The sequence below is a fragment of the Phoenix dactylifera genome, chromosome 8 (genome assembly GCF_009389715.1).
Source record: "Phoenix dactylifera cultivar Barhee BC4 chromosome 8, palm_55x_up_171113_PBpolish2nd_filt_p, whole genome shotgun sequence".
NCBI lineage: Eukaryota > Viridiplantae > Streptophyta > Magnoliopsida > Arecales > Arecaceae > Phoenix > Phoenix dactylifera.
The window spans coordinates 22,040,086-22,060,996 of NC_052399.1; the positions used below are offsets into that span (position 1 = coordinate 22,040,086).

The 20,911-nt window shown below is 41.0% G+C and overlaps 1 protein-coding gene across 4 annotated transcripts; it reads right to left on the bottom strand.

Moving 5' to 3' along the window:
- Positions 1 to 586: 586 nt before the first annotated feature.
- LOC103720812 (mitogen-activated protein kinase kinase 2-like) lies at positions 587 to 19,728 on the bottom strand. 4 transcript variants are annotated; one of them, XM_008810718.4, is made up of 9 exons: positions 19,440 to 19,728; positions 19,266 to 19,350; positions 9,382 to 9,516; positions 5,086 to 5,310; positions 4,788 to 4,970; positions 4,430 to 4,635; positions 1,317 to 1,362; positions 1,099 to 1,195; positions 587 to 925 (listed from the first exon to the last, which is right to left on the bottom strand). In XM_008810718.4, exons 1-8 carry the CDS (start codon positions 19,667 to 19,669, stop codon positions 1,106 to 1,108), a joined length of 1,200 nt encoding a protein of 399 aa, XP_008808940.2. In that variant the 5' UTR covers positions 19,670 to 19,728; the 3' UTR covers positions 587 to 925; positions 1,099 to 1,105. The 4 variants fall into 4 exon arrangements, with proteins under 4 accessions (XP_008808940.2, XP_026665681.2, XP_008808936.2 ...); XM_026809880.2 differs by having other exon boundaries at positions 587 to 1,010; XM_008810714.3 differs by having other exon boundaries at positions 587 to 1,021.
- Positions 19,729 to 20,911: the final 1,183 nt, after the last annotated feature.

Below are 20,911 nucleotides of genomic sequence, written 5' to 3' on the forward strand. Positions count from 1 at the left end.
TCAAGAGATGCATATAAAAATTGAAAAGAAAAATACCTTTTCTTACGGAAGGGAGTCTGACGGCTTGGATTCTTGGCTCCAGCAGATTTTTAGGTTTATACAGGGATAAACTATATAATTATGTTATTTTAATATGGGTATTTTTGTCAAAAATATAGCTTTCCAAAAAAGCTGAAACAGCTTCCTTCCAAAAGCTCCAAATTGGAGCTTCCTCCCAAAAGCTGTTTTCAGCTTTCCGCAAAAGCTGAAACAGCTTTTTGAAAAATTTACCAAACACAGTTTTTCATTTAAAAGTACTTTTGGAGGGCCAGAAAGTGCTTTCTGGCCCTCCAAAAGCTCCCCCAAACAGGGCCTAAGAACGGAACGGTTTCTTGCAGTTCAAGTAGTCGCACGTATTGCACGATAAAATAATAATCTGAGAAAACCTCTGCATTCGGCAACAATTGCTATGAACAGTCCTTTATTCTGGAGATTTAGAAGCTAGAACAGATTTTTTTTTTTTCTCTCTTTTCTTTTTTCTAGAGAGAGGATAAATAATCAAGACAAATGCTCAAGATACAGCACATCCTTGGAACAAAAAAAAAAATCCGTTGGCATCATTTTCAAAGCCTTCTGGTTGCCATCATTTAAATACAGGAGAGAGATTTATGGTTTGATTTTCTCTTCATTTTGGAGTACAGAACATGGGATACTTCGTTGTTACAATCTAGTACACAAACCACAAAACTTTAGTACCACTCTCATTTGCACCGTCTTAGCCAAAAATACATAAAAGTCACCAGAATCGTATGTGCCTTTGCAACATTAAGAGAAGCACTAGAGTTTCAACATTTGGCTTTGACTTAGCTTTGATAATGCTCCATTATGCACAAAAGTTGCATGCAGAATACACCATGGTTTACTAGTGCAAACCCAATCGAACCACCTATATATCATGCCCAAGAAATGTGATTGATATGCATCAAAATTACTTTGAAGAGTCCATCCAATTTGTTCTTTTATTGGAAACACTGCATGGTACCTAACATCAAATCGCGGTAAATTGAAATAATACTTAACATGGAAAAAGGATCTCTACATGCAACAAATGTCCAGTACCGCATATTCAAACGGTGGCAAGTGGAGATCCAGCAGTTGTGAAGTAAGATGCAAGATCAATATGCAGGTCATCATACATGCTCAAGAAGGGGTGTTCCTGAATCAAAAATCCACACAAGGAACAGAAAACAAAAAATATTCCCAGAGTCAGCTCCTGGCTTCTTTACAAGAAAAGGGCATGAAGTAGGTAAATTCATGGTGGCAGAGTCAAATCTTACCAAAAGCACTTGGGCAGATTTTCTATCTTCAGCCTTTTTTTGTACACTGTGATCAATAGCAAAATGTTCGTGTTAAAGAAAAAGGACTCAAAAATGACTAGATAAAATTTTAAAAAAGGAAGACAGACATAGAGGTACAAGGAGATCACAGAAATCATCAAGCAAAAAATATGTAAAAGAATGACTAGTGTCTATGAACACCTATGGATAATTCGTCTTCCTCTTCTTTTTGTTCTTTTTTCCCCTCTCCGAGGGAGCTTAGACAACTTTAAGCAAAACAGCACCCTTGCCCCATTAGCACGTTCCTCTGGATTTTCCAGAGGTTTCATAATATATGATAAAGAGCTCAAAACATTAAAAATTCAATATTGTACCTTGACAATTGATTGCCAGAATATATGTTGGGCATTGAAAAAGAAATATATCAGATACGACACTCCTACATAGCTGAAGCATGCACATTGCCTAGCCTGTACAATTGAAACACTTTCCTATCTACCTATCTATCTATCTATCTACATATATATATATATAGATGCTACAAGAATGGCACCAAGAAAAGTTATACCAAAGAGACCATATGAGAAGCCTTGCACCCACTGAAGTCACCATTGTAGGTCAAGAAGACCAACCTAAAAAGGGTAATACCATAAACCCATATTGCAAGAGCTCTTTATATCAAACTTATGCTTGCTAAATCTTTTCTGTGTAGAAGCTAATTGTCCAACTACAATTCTTCAATCATGTCCTCAAGGATAAATGAAGATAGGACAACTTTCCCTAAAATATAGGGTGCCAGCATCAAAAACCTCCTTTCCTTAAATAGTATTTTCCCAAATTCCAGATAAGATACAGTTGGTCCTAGCCATTTATCCATCCGCTTTTTGAGGTATTCCCTCTTATCACTTGCTTTCATGAAGTCTCCAACTCAATTCTCTCCAATTGCTACCTCAAAATGACACAGCTTTAAAAGCATCAAATTATTAACATCCTACACTAATGTTGGCAAATAATGTATAACTATAATCAGAAAAGTATCATGTAGTTTTTATAACACAAACCAAAGAAGACATGTAAGTCACTTTATGAATTGACACATGGCATAATCTTAACAAAAAAAGGGGGAAAACAGAAAAACATCGGGCATTCCATAGGTGCAAATCACACCACTGGCGGTCCTTACATCCAAAACTAGCTAGGTGATCATGACTGGTAGTCAGTTAAATCCCTACTCATAGCCTGAAACAATTAAGTGATAAACTGATGCAGATTAATAAATTGGATATCCATAGATAATTTTCCCCAAGATATCTAAATCATGAACAACTAACTTGCTACTATACAATGACAAGTCGATCACAGAACCGGCCAAGAACGTCACTAGTGTATTACATATCAAAAAGGTATACATATTTAACATAAGGCCAAAATGGTTACTTAAGGGCCCGTTTGGACCCTGTGGGATCCAGCAGGATCAGCTGGAGAGAAAGCGCAAGGTGGAGGACTTGAGTGAAAAGTCCTTTCTTTTTTTAATCCCACAGGGATCGGGCCCTACGACCCCCCATGCACTCTCTGTCCTCTCTCCTGCTCCCCCCTCAGGTTCCCCCCTGCGCTCTCTCCGGTCGATCCTGCCAGATCCCACAGGGTCTTCTCTAACAGGCCCCAAGAGATTCTATTTTCCTTATCTTGTAAATGATTCAAAGTCCATTATACAAAAATTGTTAAAACTAAATAGAAGTTTGAGAATTTTTCATTTAAAAATTGTTGGATTAGATCAATAAGCAACATATTCATTCAAAATATTAGTAGAACAATAAAATTTGTTTGGCTTTTTAGCCTTCCAAGGCAATCTCTTCAGATATTTCTACATATTTTCTTGCATTCCACAGGCATTCAAATAACACAACGAGACAAATTTGATCAACCACATTCTGTCAACAATCCTCAATGAGTACTTTTTCCCTTGTCATTAGAAGTATTCGTTGTTTTATTCCGAAAGCACATAATGATTTGAAATATTTGGATAATTTTCACGAGATGGATACACATATGGAGCCAACACATCACTGTCAAGGAAAATATGGAACATACAAACTCCAAAACATAGCATACATCCGAGCTGGATCTTTCACCAGATTATATGGATATGATTAGTATCCAGACCTTGAGTGGAGATCATGTGAAGGCATTTCAAGTAATGAGGGTACATGCAAGTTTTAAAATAGCATTACCGGACCCATTACTGGACCCCCTACTGGTTTTGAACCAAAATGGTATGGGACGGACCGAAGCATATAACAAAACAGAAACAGATAAGAAAACAATACATACTGACTCTCAGTGCTTCCTGATTGTCAGTATGCAACCGGTATGGTTGGTACAGACCAATACAGTCAGTGCATACTGATTAGACTTGTTCCGGTGTCCTGCACCTGGTACCACTGTATCAGAACAGTACGGGACCATAAAACCTTGGGTGCAGGGTTTGTAGTGTAGTGTGGTAATGTTTATTAAGTTGACATATGTTCTCCTTTGTCCCTTCAATGCGGACTAACAAAAAATGCTTGTTCATCACGTTTATGTGTCTTTCATGTCAGACATACATTTCCAATATATATTATAATGTATAAAAGCTACTATTCATCATTTAAATAATCAATCTTAGTACAATAATGAAAGTGTCATGAGTTGTTTAAACCATTTTTCTCTAATCCCTACACATAAAATTTCTTGTAAGTGTAATAACCAGATAAATAAATTTCTGTTTTCATTGGCTTTAATCTATTCAGGAAGTATCCTAAGATATTTTTCTTCTCTTCCATCACTGCCTTTACCTATTACTAACGAAGAGCCATGCATTTGGTGGTGTCACATAGAAATATCAACATCACTTACCTAGACAAAGTCAGCCTAACATGACTATAATTCTTAAATGTTTAAATAGCAAAAAAAACAAATCCATGAAGCTCCTTTTTCCAACTAAGACTGCACATATACAGCTCTTGGCTCCAAGCAAAATTGAATATTAATGATCAAATAACATTTCGAACAAACATTAAGGAATCCTTTTCAGTGGATGCAGATCAAAGTATAATATGATGTAGCACATTTACCATGCAGAAATAAATGAGCAAAACTCCTCAGAGAACTGGTCAGGAGGTGCACGAGGTGGTGGCTGCTCGACAACTGCTTCCAGAAGCTCATAAAAACTGTCACGAGGAGGATAGGGAAACTGGCCTGTTGCACACTCAAGCATAACTAGACCCATGCTCCAAATATCACTTAGATATCCATGTTTTCCACCAATAATTCGTTCTGGCTATCAAGGACAAAAATTCTCCATGACTATTAAGTTTAAAGCTTCAGAGATATTTGCTTCTAAAATTTGTAAATATAAAAGAAACTTAAAGTTGAATTAAAAAATTCATGTCAAACAACAAGCACTACCGGTTACCAGAAACTAATACTCACAGACATATAGTTGCAGGTGCCAGTAAATGTATCTCGCAGACCAGACGAACTCTTTATGATAGCACTGACACCAAAATCAGATATCTTGACCTCTCCTCTGTGATTGATTAGTATATTTGATGGTTTTAAGTCTCGATGGATAATATGTTTTTCATGATGCAGATGCATCAAACCTGTAAGCACCTGCACAAACAAAAAAAGACATGCTTTTAATTGCAACAAAAACACTAGAAACTGGATTACCAATGCTGCAGTCATTGCGTGAGATGATAGAACTCTTCTGCCATTCAATACTAGCCTGCTTACAGATTGCAGCAAGATATGGCTCCGGTATGGTCCTGACTTTCTTTAGAAAATCGGCCAGAGAACCACCATCCATGTACTCCAGTACTATAGATATAACACCATTGTCGTAGAAAGACTGGTAGCATACAACAACATATGGACACTGTGTTGACAGGTTTATCTTTAATTCCTGAGCAATCTGTCTGCGTATGCTCTCTTCAATATTCAATTGTATAACCTGCATGTACAATATCATATGAAAACCTCTTGAAAAGGATGTCATGTTCATGGGTCATTAATGACACAGACAATAAAACATGCTGATATACTGCCTGAGAGGGGACCAGTACATAAGCAGCCATAAAATGCACACAAATTTGTCCATCTCTGTTCTCAAAAAATGCATGCAAACTTGAACTGATATCTAGTTGTAGTTCTGTAACTCCTCTCTGCTACAATGACGAGTTAAACTCAACTATGACATGCCAACCTACTAAAAGGCCCTTTCTGCACAAGCCAAGCAATTGAACATTTTGTAAGGTAAAACATTTCCAAAACATTGATTTTTAGTCATCTCATAGTGTAACATCTTCATAAACTTCACAACATTTTGACAACAGATAATGAATGAAGCAAACAAGTTTAGGCAACTCTCAAAAATACAAACAAATCTGAACACTAATTTTAAGTCACATATTTTCAATCAAAGAGGTGTCAATTCAATTTTAAAAAGTTTTAGATATGACAAGTGAGGTGAGTGGTACATGGAAAGAACGTTGTACTCTCCTCAAAAAATTATGGGTGGAAAATTATTCATCTTCCATCATGTTCTTTCATTATTGCCTATGGACATTAGTTGCATTTTTACATATTGGAACTAATGAGCTGCTAGCAACATTTCATACTAATCTTCATCCAGCATGCTTTTTATGGCATGGTTTCGGTTGACCCTGTAAAAGCACGTGATGGAGTATTTCATTAAGTAACTAATAAGATAAACTCATCGAATAAAGAAAGAGTATATGGGGCAATGATGAAAATGCTAAAGTGGATGTCTAGCATACAAGCAAGAAGGATATAGTTCAGAGGAAGCTCGAGAGTTATGTTGATACAAAATGAGGTTTTGAAATGTATATGTTAATCATTCAGTCATATGCGACATGGATCAAAGAAGGGGATGCATATAAGTAAAAGAGGTGACGAAGAGTAGTCTTACAACTACTTGGCACAAGATAGCACATAAAAATCCAAGGAGGATTAATCTAACAATGAACCTAGTATTTGGGTGGTAGAAAAGAACTCTACAGCTCCCCATTAAGCTAGAACTTAGGGTTTTGCTGATGACATTATGCTGGTAATAGAATGTAGATACATGCAAACTTCTATCATGCACACATAAATACAGGCACGCATATGTGTATACCAGATGCGTGTATAGAGAGGGAGATATGATCCACACTCTTCGAGTAAAAGTCCAGTTTTTTTGTTTGTTTTTTGCTTGTAACCTTAGATAATAACATCATCACATCACATCTCCTAACTTTCTGTCTTAAGTAAAAAATCATGTAACATATTTAATCATATTGTTTTCTAATAATTATTTACCAATCTAATAGAAGATACATCTAAATTTGCACATTCACTGGGTGTAACAAAGACTTCCAATGAGAAAATAAAGCTTAAAAGCAATTCCTTTTTTGGGCACAGTGGAATGTAGTTGGATTTGGTCAAGGAAGCATAATAGTTGCAAATTCACGCTGTTATTATTGGTAGGTAGTAGGTACCCCATTGGTAGGTAGTAGGTACCCCATTCAAGGCAGACATGGTTGTTCGGCCTTCCCAGTCCGTGTTTTTCCAATCCACCTGGAAGGAGCAGGATCTATAAAAGTTTATTACTCTGCCCAGTTCATGCTTCTTCTGATAGCTGTCTGGTAAATAAAATCCCTGCGAGGTATTGGTTGATCCACTGGTAAGGCATCTCACACACTCCGGAAGGAGTAAGAGGATTCAAAAGTGTGTAGTCTCGGAAGACTTTATTTGTCAGCAGGTTGCTGGAGTAAAATAACTAAAAATTCCACTAAAATCCGTGTGGAAGCATCTTGCACGCACATGATCTTAATAATCAAGGACATTAAGTCTGATTTTGGAACTAACAATACTTTTAAATAATACAAATCATGACCAGTTGCACTCAAACATTAAATGAGTGTGCATGCCCATTGCATGACATTTTCTAAGAAATTATCCAAGATATGGTAAATTGGTTTACAAGAGATTACAAGATAATTAAATTGGGGAAGCGGGCATAGATACTATATGTTACCCCTGCAAGTGTCAATCACTACATAGTTTATTTTACCCCTGTTGGTTAAACAACCTTTTGCAAGTTCCACAAACTAAGCATTCCCTTGACATCGTTTCTTTCATACCTTTGCCCTTTAACCACAACGGAGCTATGGCCACGCTGTCTAGGAAATGATATGAATTTGTTCATGGACCATTTTAAGTATCACAGCAATATGGATTCATACTGAACTAAATATTGATTCTAGAAGTGTTTATGAGCATTCGCTGAATTATGTAATTTTAGCAAAAAGTAACTGTATAATAGCAACTTCTAACCATATATGTAGAATTAAAGGCAGTTCTAACAACCAGGGGCAAAGCCAAGATTTTCATGCAGGTGGCAGCACCAACATTAGTCAAGAGAAGAGTGTAATTTAATCATAAATTTGTTTTATTACAAAATATGTAAATTTTTAAGTTTACAATAAAATTTGCATCTAACATTTCATTTACTAACAGAGCATTTATTAATTGAATCACTAAAAAAAATTATGCCCCTGTTACTAGTTTTAATTAATTTGGATCTTCCTTTATAATTTTTTTAACTATTAAACAATTGTAAAAGCAAACAAAACATATAAATAAAATTCAATAGCAAATCATCTATATATAAAACCAATCTTGGAAATGGAGGGCATTCACAAAACTGCTCCATGATTCACGTTTCTCAGGAAGTGTGCATTGCACATGGCAAAACTAACTGCAAAGATAATTCTTCATTACCAAAAAAATTGCATGTTCATGTCATGGTTGGTGATCATTTTTTCAGTGGAAAAGGTCAATGCAATTCAAGAAATTGATGCAAGGAATCCACGTGACTCACTTCAGTGGAGGAAAGGGTAAAAGATGAGCTGTCAAGAGTTTCAGCACTCAGCTGCTCTTTGCAGCGGCCTGCTCTACTCTCCAATTACCTCCCTCCCGTAACCATGTCATATCTGGTCAACACCTAAGACTGTATCTAGGCATCTATAGAATTAGTAGCATTGAAAATTCAGAATAGAAATACAAAAAAGAAATAAATAAAGCCCCTGTGCCTAAAAACAAGGAGAAAAGGATGTAATGAGCTGGATTATGACCGACCCAACCGGGTGGAGATTGGGGGGTGTGTGTTTGTCTATCTCTATGTGCGCGCGCGCGCGCGCGCGTGTGTGTGTGTGTGAGAGAGAGAGAGAGAGACTTACCTCAAGCTGCCTAGATTTGGGGACAAAGACAGACACTGGGAGAGGTCCAGCAATTGCATGAAAGAGCAGGAGGGGAAGAGAGAGATCGAGAGCCAGAGAGGAGTGGGTGCATAGAAGAGAAGAAAGCAGGGTAAATGAGATGGGGGGATGTGATATTATGAGATCCAATCATATGAAGAATTTTGTAATCCTGTAAATCATTTTTTAATTCTTACTTGCTGGTTGTTAGACAATATGGGCCATCTTAAGTGCCCCTTGGGCCGCTAGGGCTTGGGTGCGCTCCATTGAGAAGGAAAGAGGGGCTGGTGGTTTTAGTTTAGCTACAGTGATGAGGAAGAAGGGGCAGGAGTTGGAAATATGGACAAACAAGGGTAGTGGGGTTCTCTAAGGGGTATTGTGGCATGACACCCCCCCCCCCAACAACCAAAACCAAAACCCCAACTCCCCCAACCCAAAAAAAACTGCTAACAATATATAGATTAGCATAGCTAATAGTTGGTTGCTCCTTTGAAGAATTTCAAAAAGAAAAAATTAATATTTACAATTATTTCTCAGTAAAAAATATGCAACATTAGAAGATTTTTGCATGTAATAACTAAACTGTCCTTTCACAGGTTTAAACCTAAAAAAGTGTCACCACTATTTCAGCAATGCTACAAGGAATGAGTGAAAATCAACTCATCACACTTGAAGTTTTTCAAACAAAAAAAGAGGTTGAGATAAGAGCGAGAAGAAACTAAACAATCACTTATAAGCAAGCATAAATGTTAAAGATACAATACCTTGAGAGCAAAAAATTGGCCCGTCCATTTGTAGCAAACCAGTTGCACGATTCCACTACTACCCTTTCCAATTACTTTAACCATATCCATATCAGCTAAAGTCAATTGATTGTCTGATGGCTTTATAAGAGGTGGCTGGGCACAAATTGAACAAACCAAAATAACAATAAGAAAAACTCAAAATAATCAGTGCATGAGAGTTTAAGATTTATAGAGAATGGATGATGATAAAACAGTGGTACAAATTTTATGAGATAGAAAAGCATGGTTGCATGCAGAAGTTTTGTTGGCCAGAGAGAACTTTATCATCTTTTGAAGCATTTGATGTACACAAATAATAATTAGGATAGATTTAAACAGAAAAGCCACAGAAGCTACATATAGAAGCATCATAACTGATTTTCACAGCCAAAAGTTCTTTTCATATGTCATGGCTTATATAGTCCTAATAATTAAATCTCTTGAATTATTAATTTGGACCTTGAGCTATCATTATACAGTATCTCTCCATTGATTTGCCAATAAATATCATTTGAAGGTTATCCACGATTGAATTTTATCCTCTATTCCAAGGTAAATGACTTAGTTGTAACAATATTAATGTCAAGAGACTTCTTACTTCTTAAATTCATGGTTAATCCATCATACAGGCTAGCATAGAATGAAATAAAATAGTTGTGTTTTCCTCTTCAATATCTATATCAACTAAAAAGAACTTACTAATCAAACTGATAACCTCACTCAAGTTCTCTTGCAAAAAGGAAAGCCTTACATTCTCTAAGTGCTTTGTTCATAAAGAAAAATTCAATCAGGCACAGACTTGCATCAGTAAACATTTTGCAACTGACAAATTGCTAGAGTTTATAGTAATGTATTAAAATTCAATCAGGCACGGAGTTGCATCAGTAAACATTTTCCAACTGACGAATTGCTAGAGTTTATAGTAATGTATTAAAGAGCAATGAGTCATTCAAGTCCAAAAGTAGATTGCCACTAGCCAACTGCTCCTTATTCCTTATACTCCTGGGTTTTCATTTGTTCTACTTTTGGTAATCAGTACAATAGATTTTAACTCCAACACTAGATTCTTCTTTGCTTTCCAAATGACAAAAGTTCATTCATTATGACAGAAGTTATGGTGTAGAACCGGTTCCGGAAGGAATACCTCAGTGGGATTTTAAATCAGAAACAGAAGAAGAGGGAGAAGAGAAGGAGGAAGAGGAGGAGAAGAAGGAGAAGACAAGAAGAAAGGAGGAGAATACGTGAGGGGAAATTTCTTAAACTTTCATTAATTCCTAATCATGAAAATAGGTCCCAATATATAGGGCCAAAATACACAATTTGCATAAATCCCCTTTACACAGAAATAAACCCACAAATAAGCCCTAAAATGCAAATAAATCCAGAAATAAAAATAAACAAATATGCAAATAAGATGGGGACCTAGCTAATGTCCCCATCAACTCCTTCCAGGTGGAAAAAACTCGACCCCGTCGAGTGTAGATCTGGCCGGTTGTCGTACTGCTCCAGAAGATCAGGGTCAAGGCGCTGCAACTCGGCTCGCGAAATCCACGTCACATCTGATTCGGGTCGACCTTTCCACCGAACAAGGTAACGTTGGTAGCTTCCTCTCCTGGTAGATATAACCTGCTCATCTAATATATGTTCTATGTGTTCTCTGCGTGCATGAAACTGTGGAGGTGGAGGCTCAATAGCAGGTGCTGGATCAGGGTGATCAATAACAGTGGGTGTATCAACAAAAGGGTCAGAAGGAATGAATGTTGATTTCTTGTATGTGACTAAATCTTCAATATTAAATGTCGCACTAATCCCATAGTCGTCAGGAAGATCTACAACATAAGCATTCGAACTGATTTTCTTTAGGACCTTGAACGGTCCCGCACTACGAGATTGCAACTTTTTGAACGTTCCTGACGGGAGTCGTTCAGGTCTAATTCTTACCATAACATAATCACCTACATTCAATTCTTTATAACGTCTGTGCAAATCAGCAAGTGATTTATATTTTAAGTTATTAGAGTAAATACGTTTGCTGATCTCCTGATGCAATGAATGCAAGTGTGAAGCAAATGATTGTGCAGACTCAGAGACTCTATGTTGATGAGACATGGGAATCAAGTCTATGGGTTGCCTAGGTTTATATCCATTCACCACTTCGAAAGGACTCATGCCTAAGGTCCTATTGACCGAACTATTATATGCAAACTCGGCAGTTGGTAACACGAGATCCCAAGTCCTATCATGCTCACCTACCAGACATCTTAAAAGATTCCCTAGACTTCGGTTGACAACTTCTGTCTGGCCATCAGTTTGGGGATGATAGGCAGAGGAAAATTTTAATTTGGTACCCATCATGTGACAAAGAGTTTTCCAAAAATAGCTCATAAATTTAACATCCCTATCGGACACAATAGATTTTGGGAGGCTATGGAGTCTAACGACTTCGTCAAAATAGAGTTTCGCAATCCTAGAAGCATCGGAAGTCTTAGAACATGGGAGAAAATGAGCCATTTTAGAGAACCGGTCCACCACTACAAAAATGGAATCGTGTTTGGTCGAGGTACGTGGAAGCCCTAACACAAAATCCATGCTAACATCTTGCCACGGACAATCAGGAACAGGTAGGGGAGTGTAAAGCCCAGTGTTCTGTTTACGTTGTTTGGCTAGTTGACAAGTGCGACACTGAGCGACAATTTTGGCCACGTCTCTCTTGAGATTCGGCCAGAAGAAACGTCTTTCCACCATTTCAATGGTTTTGTCTCTCGCGAAATGCCCAGACAGTCCTCCAGCGTGTACTTCCCATACTAGGAAATCTCTCAATGAGGTTCGAGGAATACACAATCTGTCGGAGCGAAAGAGATAATCATCTTGTAAAAAGAAATCATCTTGTTCTCTCTCTACTCCATCTCGTAGGGTCAGGTATACATCACTAAAATCGGGACAGGTGGTATATTGTTCCCTGATCCTTTCAAAACCAATTACTTCAGTGCTCATCACGGATAGGAGGAAGATCCGTCGGCTAAGCGCATCAGCAGCCTTGTTCTCAACTCCAGCTTTATGTTTCAGCACAAAAGTATAGGCTTGCAGAAACTCAATCCATCGGCCGTGTCGAAGGTTTAGTTTCTTTTGAGAATTTAGATACTTTAAAGCCTCATGGTCTGAATACAGGACAAATTCTTGCGGTAGCAAATAGTGTCGCCAATGTCGCAAAGTTTGCACTACCGCATAGAATTCCTTATCATAGGTGGAATAACGCAACCTGCCGTCACTTAACTTTTCGCTAAAGAACGCGACAGGGTGACCTTCTTGGCTTAACACGCCACCTATGCCAACGCCAGAGGCATCACATGCGACCTTGAATACCTTAGTGAAATCGGGGAGGCGCAAGACAGGCGCTTCGGTCATCCTATGCTTAATATCTTTAAATGCTTGGGATGCCGACTTAGTCCAGATAAAGTCTCCTTTCTTCATGCAATCTGTGATGGGAGACATTATCGAACTAAAATTTCTAATGAAGCGACGATAGAAGGTAGCCAGACCATGAAAACTACGTACTTCTGCTAGGATCTTGGGCTCAGGCCAATCGACTATCGCGCTTACTTTTTCTGGATCAGCGGAGACACCCTTGGAAGACACTATGAACCCTAAGAAAGTGACGTGATCAGTCAGGAAAGCACACTTCTTAGGGTTTGCAAAGAAGCTTTCTTTCCGCAGGACATCACAAACCTGCCTTAAGTGTGAGAGATGGAGCTCTTGAGTTTGACTATAGATGAGGATGTCATCAAAATATACAACGACAAATTTATTCAAGAAAGGTCGAAAGATCTGTGTCATCACCCTCATAAAAGTACTTGGAGCATTTGTTAATCCGAAAGGCATTACTAACCATTCGTAGAGTCCATCTTTGGTTTTGAATGCGGTTTTCCATTCATCCCCAGGACGAATCCGAATCTGGTGGTACCCACTCTTTAGGTCGATCTTGGAAAAAACTGTAGCACCAGACATATAGTCTAAAAGGTCGTCCAGCCTAGGAATGGGAAAACGATACTTAACCGTGATTTTATTGATAGCACGGCTATCGACGCACATCCTCCAAGAGCCATCTTTCTTGAAAGTGAGGAATGCAGGTACAGCACAGGGACTCAGACTCTCACGAATATACCCTCGAGTGAAGAGTTCGTCAACTTGACGTTTCAGTTCAATGTGCTCGTTTGGGTTGAGTCTATGATGGGGAAGATTTGGCAATGACGTTCCAGGAATGAGATCAATTACATGCTGAATATCACGCATCGGAGGGAGTGCATCTGGAAGATCATTTTGGAAAACTGAGTGAAACTCCTCCAACAGGGGAACTACGACGGCCGGATGCTCGGCATTTGACTCCACATTGATAACTCTAGCCACAAGGGCGAACACAGGTGAGTGGCTTTCGATATCTTTCATTACCTCTTTCGAAGTAATGATGTGAAGTGACTCATCTTTTTGCGGTGTAGCACCCTTCTTCTCAGGGCCGGGCTCTCTAGGAGGCAATGAATTCAGTATAATTTTCCGACCCTGGAACATAAAGCTACACGAATTTGACCGACCATGAAGTGTGACGTCCCTATCGTATAACCAAGGTCTTCCTAGAATGACTTGACCTACGTCCATCGGAAGACAGTCGCACCAAATCTCGTCTTTATAAGATAGGAATTGAATCGGGACAAGGCATCTTTCCGATACCGAAATGGACGTCTTATCTACCCAGGCTACTTTATATGGATTAGGATGAGGGGTAGATTTCAGGCCAAGGCGAGAAACAACTCCAGATGCAATGGCGTTGATGCAATTCTCGCTATCAAATAAGATTTTGCATGTTTTACCATTGATCTTAATAAGCGTGTAAAATAGGGAGGTTCTACGCCAATCTTGTTCGGTCTTTGTTTGGGCTAGCGTACACCTAACCACCTGAAGCCTAGGGTTGTGGTCATTCCGATCAGTGGGCTCATATTGGGATGTAGGCTGGGCAAACTCTAACCCGGTCTGTTCGTCTCCAAAGTCTTCTACAAAATCCTCGATGTTTGGTTCATAGACTTCTTCGACACATTCAGTCTCCTGGGTTCCTGCTTCCAGTTCAGTCATTAAATAAGTCTTGGCATTACATTGGGACGCGATATGGCCAAACTTTTGGCACCTGAAACACTGGGTTTGGTTTCTTGAGGGCGGGTTGGGCCCTAATATGCCTTTTCCTTTATCAGTTGACGTACTTTGAGCAGGCATCAGGAACAGCCTAGTCGGCGTTTGGCTAGAACCGGGCTGGGTAGGATGGTTGGAGAGTGGTCTGGATTGCGGGAGATAGCTTTGATTAGTTCGGGCTCCTGGGGGTAAGAACCGAGAGTCGGTACGTCTCACTACAGGGACTCGTAAAAAACTATCCACATCTTGAGCCAACTGGTATGCCTGGCCAAAGGTGGTAATCTCTCGGAGGATCAATTCTTTCTGGATCTCCTCGTGGAGTCCTGCCCGAAACCTAGAAAGAGTAACAGTCTCCTCTTCGATTACACCGCACCTCATGTGAAACTCCTCAAATCGTGCAATGTAATCGGCAACAGTTGAAGTTCCTTGAGTTAGTTTCTGCCACCTATCCATAAGGCGTTGTCGGTAAGAGAATGGCAGATACTTCTTATTCAGTTTTTCTTTCATATCCTCCCAGGTGGTGATACGTGGAAGCCTCTAGGTCTCACGCCTATGTTCTATGTTATGCCAGTACCAGTGAGCTTGTCCAATAAGCTTCATTTTAGCAAACCGTACTTTTCGATCATCAGTCATTTCGTACCACTCAAAATAGTTATCCATGGCTGCTCTCCAATCAAGGTACATACTCGGCTCTAATTGACCAGCAAATGTGGGAGCATCTACTCGTACGGTACGAAGTAGTCGCTCGTCAAGATCGCACTGGTGATCAAGAGGAAGTTGGTTCCTAGGGGGATGGGGAAAAGCTACAGGTGGTGTGGTCAAACCAAACTCGGGATAAGCTGCGATTGGGGTTGACGGTTCAGGAGTCCTAGGGTGTTGCACTAGAGCACGGATCTCTCTTTTGTATTCATCTTGATCAGCTCGTAATGCAGCTAATTGTTCCAGAATATCTTGTAGAACTCTGGGGTCCATGGTGGGTAAAGGGGTCTGAGAGTCAGTGAGGAGGTACTCTCTACCACTACGGGTTGGCATGTAGGGACTTCTCTAGTTGGTGATATGATATGCAATGCTACTAATGAACCCTAACTTACTAAATGCAATGCAGGACAACCTACTAATGCAATCTACTATGAATTCGAAAATCAGCAAATTTTCACAAAAATAACTTAAAATTAAATATTACTAATTTGTACTTTGGTTATTTCAGAATTAAGGTAGAAAATTAGTCACTATAAGAAATTAGGTTGCAAACACGTGTTACGGTCGCTCAAAATCCGAAAGTAATCCGATCTATGGATATTGAGAACTGTCCTGTCGCTAATGTGTGCTAATTTAATATTTAGATTTAAATGGTGGGTAGCAGGGGTGTTGTGGTAAATGTTCTAGGTTTTGCAGTTTGACAAGAAAATAAGTTTCAAAATAGGACTGTCATGCAAGAGAACTAGAACATAATTAAATAAACAAGCCCAAAAGAAAGAAGAACCTGTTACCTGTGGCGGATGCAGTCAAGCAGAATCGTGTACTCGTGGACTGGGCAACGGTCGGGGCGCGGTTGCAGTCGATGGACTCTCGAAACGGCTCCAATAGGATCTGATCACAGCAATTTGGTTGGGCTTGTAGAAGAGAGTACCTGTTGAAATTGGGCCCAAAAGGCCTGCGGGTCAGGGGTCCGCAGCAGAGAGAAGATGGGCCCTAAGGGGTGTGCGGATGGTTTGGGCCCGATGAGAAAGGAGGGTGGAGGGCGCGTGGAGTCAGCCCATGAAGGAAGAGGGGGGGGAAATGGAAGAAGCCTCGATGAAATGAAAGGAGGGGGGGAAGGCGGTGAAGTGGTGGTGGAGCAGAGGAGGGGCGGACAGCGGCGAAACAAGGAGGGGCGACGAGGCGGCGGTGGTGACAATCGGGCGGTCGCGGGAGCGGCGGGGACGGCGACAGCGAGGCGGCGCGGCTCGGTGGGAGGGAGAAGACCTCAGGCGATTTCGGATCTCGGCGGCGGTAGGAAGCGGCACTGGCGGAGGCGGCGAAGGCGGAGCGTCACGGGCGGGGACCCTCGGGTGGGATGCTCGGCGGTGGTGTTCGTCGGCGAGGAGACTCGGGCTTGGGCGGCGCGGCGGGAACCGAGCGGCAGAGGGGCGGTGGCGCTCGTCGGGGCTCGGCGGCACGGCGGAGGCAGCGGAGACGGAGCTCGTCGAGGCTCGGTGGCACGGCGGTGGCGTCAGCGGCGGAAACCCCTAGGGTTTCCCTTCGGCAGAAACAGAGGTAAGCAAGTTTTTTTTTTTTCCGAGACACGAGCAGGTCACGTGGTCAGACTATTTTTTTTTTTTTTAAACTTGTTGGATGTTGGACCCGGGCTAATGGGTTTTGGGGGTAACGGGTTTAGAACTTACCCGTTACCACTCGTCTTCAACCTCCCGAACCTCCCGACCGAAATGGGAGGGTGACCCGGGCTGCTCGGCGGCCGTTGCGGATCGACCGAGGGGACCGGCGGTGCAGCAAATGGCCGCGAAACTGCGGTCGGCGGCGGCTGGATGCGGGGCGGAGGACGCGGCGGCGGTTGTAGCGGCGACTGCGTGCAGAACGGAGGGCGGATCGGCGGCTGCAGGCTAGGCGGCCGACGCAGTGGCGACTGCGGGTTCGAGGGACAAGGCCGCAAGGAGGGCGGTGATGCTCTTCTTCTTTCCAGCGGCGGGAACCGCTCGTGGCCCTTCGACACGCTCCGGTGTCCGTGGTCGAGGTACGGCGTAGTACTCGTGCGCCCACAGAAATCCGAGGATCCGGCGACGCTCGGCCATACACCGGCTGACGGTGGTTGCAGGTGGTGGGGCAGCGGCGGCTCGGGCTGGGTACGTCGGAGGAACCGCAATGATGGTAGCAGCGGACGGACGAACGGGGATGAAGACCTTGTTTCTCTTTTTTTCTGTTTTGAAACCGAGGGATTGTTCCCCTCTATTCCTTCTTGTGACAACTGAGAGAGCGAGGGACCCCTTTTCCTGGTGAGCAGAACTGATGGAAGGAGGACCCTGATCTTGTTGTTGATGGGAACCGAGGGAAAGGAAGATTGTTGTTGGATCGGGGCTTTGACAATAGAAGCAAAACCAATTGCTCTGATACCAAGTTGGTGTAGAACCGGTTCCGGAAGGAATACCTCAGTGGGATTTTAAATCAGAAACAGAAGAAGAGGGAGAAGAGAAGGAGGAAGAGGAGGAGAAGGAGGAAGAGGAGGAGAAGAAGGAGAATACGTGGGGGGAAATTTCTTAAACTTTCATTAATTCCTAATCATGAAAATAGGTCCCAATATATAGGGCCAAAATACACAATTTGCATAAATCCCCTTTACACAGAAATAAACCCACAAATAAGCCCTAAAATGCAAATAAATACAGAAATAAAAATAAACAAATATGCAAATAAGATGGGGACCTAGCTGATGTCCCCATCAAGTTATTCCCACTACTTGTGATTATTTCAAGTGATTCTGTTATCATAGTAATCTGGATCTGGCTTAAAGGTTAGATTTTGCATCAGAATGCTAGAGGGGATGAGAGAGAGAGAGCATGAAGAAAAACAGAAATCAAGAGTAAAATGATATATTGGTTTGGCAAGTTGACTAATCCATAGGAAAGGCCTTTAAATCTTCTGTTTTTTCTTTTCCCCTAACTGGTGCAAAGAAAACAACATGGTAAAATGCAAATAATACTAATGCTAAACTGAAACTACATAATTTGTAGTTTTGACTGCTGGATTTGACACCCAAAGACCTGAATCTGACCTGGTCTTCCAAGCATCACTACAACAGTCCAAGCCACTCCTATAGAAGTGGCATATTTTGCAACTTTACTTCTCTTCTCCTTTCTTCACACTAAAAAGGAAGTGGCATATTTTGCCATCTAATGGCAGAGATAATCTCTCCTACGTATCCTAAGCACAGAAGACAGGCAAACAGGTTCTTTTTTCCCTTTTCTAGGAAAAGGAAAGATTAATAGGTACAAGAAACAAACTTCTAACCAAACAAAAAGACAGGAGAGCAGATCAATGGGAGGTGACAATCCCATTGCTACCCTCAGATGTTCTCACTCCTAAAAGAACTAAAGACTTCAATCCCACTGCTACCCTCACATACAAATCAAAAGTAGATCGCTCGACTCTTTTGCATGTCTACTGATGATACCACCTTCGACTGAGCATCAGTCTTGCCTTTCAGTTGGGAGTCATACACCTCTTCCAGCTTAAAGAGCATGTCAAACTTTGATCATGTATTTTGCCACCATCTGGCCCGCTAGTCCAACCAGAAAACGTCAAAACTCTCTTTAGGAATCAGCATATTCATCATCAATGAAAATTACAAGACTGAGGTTATTTTTAGTGGAAAACTCGTGCATCACCTAATAAAACCAGAAATACTTGTTCTAATCCTCAAAAATTTGCAAAGAAAAACCTAGATTCTTGGGTACCACATCTCAAAGTTCCTGACAACTTCCCACCCTATTTAATTGGTTAGACTGGGATAACGAAAGCTTCCAACCCTATTTAATTGGTTAGTCTGGGATAACGAAAAATAGCTCCTGAATACAACGAAAGTAAGCCTGAATTAGCTAGATATAGTTGTTTGCTAACTGTGTGGTAAGATTTCAGAAAAAAAGAATCGACCAGAATGATATTCAAAGAAACAATGAAAAGAACATTAATTGTACCTCCTCTTCTTCGTTCTGGGAAACGATCCGCAGACCGTCCTTATTCACGAGAAGATCGCCATCCTTGAACGTTCCACTCTGAGTTCTACATCCCCGTAGCAAACATACAAGAAAAAAAAAATCAAGAAACAAAACCAGAAAAAGTTGGAAAGAAAACAGGGGTTTGGCGAGTACAAGAATTTTCCAATGAAGGTCTCGTGGGCGGGGAGGGAGAGCCTGAGGTTTGGGTTGCGAACGGTCCTTCTCATGGCGGCAACGGCGGCCTCTCTTGTCTTCCTCCTCTTCTTCTCCTCGTCGTAGAAGATGAGAGGGCGGAAAGGTCGGGCCGGTAAAAGGGGGAGGGGTGTAGGGGCGATGAAGTTTCTTTGGGTGGGGTTGGGGCAACGAAAGAGAGATAGGAACATCCGAGTTGTGCCATTGTTTTCACTGTAGTGGCGTCCAAGACTCCAAGTCCGAAAGCACGCACAGGATGGCTTGCGGATTTCCAAATAAGGCCCCGGTTTCAGCGGAATCCCGAGGGATGACGCATTCAAGGACGCGAGAGACTTGGACCGGTCGCCCCACCAGTCTTGAGGCCACCTTTAGCCTTGGACACTGTTCACACGGGAAATGGCTGTGATTGGCCAACGGCGCTTGACTCCGTTTTAGCTGGTATGAAGGGCTCGTGTTCGTGGAAAAAAAAAAAAAAAAAAAGAAGAGAGAGTGTGGTCAACGAAAAAGTAATAAGATGCTTCTTATTTAGTTGGAGTTTTTAAAGAAAAAAGATGAAAAAGTTGTATTCTCATAAAAATATGATTTCCACATTTCATGAGAAAGTCTTTCCCATGAGAAATATGGAAAAGTTACTTTTCCATGAGGCAGGAATCTAAACGCCCACATCATGTCCGATAATGGTCCGATCAGCCCATGATGGTGAAAACAGAGTGCCGATCTGCCGTAAAGAGTCGTAGCTCTACGCACCAAAAAATAGAATAAGATTAGAGCGTAGTATAGAATAACCTGTGTTTCCTCACCGGTCTTAAGTTTTGACTAATTAGAGTCCAAATAAATATGAGTGGAAGATTATTTCTTGGCCTTCCTTATTTGAATCAACCTGAGAATAAAAGTATCATTGAAATTAGCCTCTTGGTGTCTTAGGCTCTTTTTTACAGAATATTTGTTGGTAGGTTGGCCAAGATTGCTTGGCCTTGCTCGCTTTGCTCTGGTCTAGTCAGCCTTCTTCCGATCGGCTTGCAAGAGGTTAGCTTATCGACCTTTGAGGTTCTTGGTCCTATTTATATAGAGAAAGGAGCACGACTTAGTTACGATAGAAGGCAGAAATCAAGGAATGAGCCATAACCTCATTTCTTATGTGGATTTTTTTAATTATGGAACCATGACCATTCGGGATTCAAATTTGTTTAAAATTGCTTACTATTTATCAATTTATGATACATAGGTTGAATTTAGTCTATTTTAGTGATGATGTTGAAGAATTTTCTTTGATTTACAATAGAAAGTTAAATTTTCATGCGGCAAAGGGGAATGATATCTCTATGTTTCTTAAGGGCTCGTTTGGTTCGCGGGAAGCATTTTCCCTCCTAGGAATATGATTTCTGGGAGGAAGATTTCTAGGACGAGAATGCTTGGGAATGTACTTTTGGCAT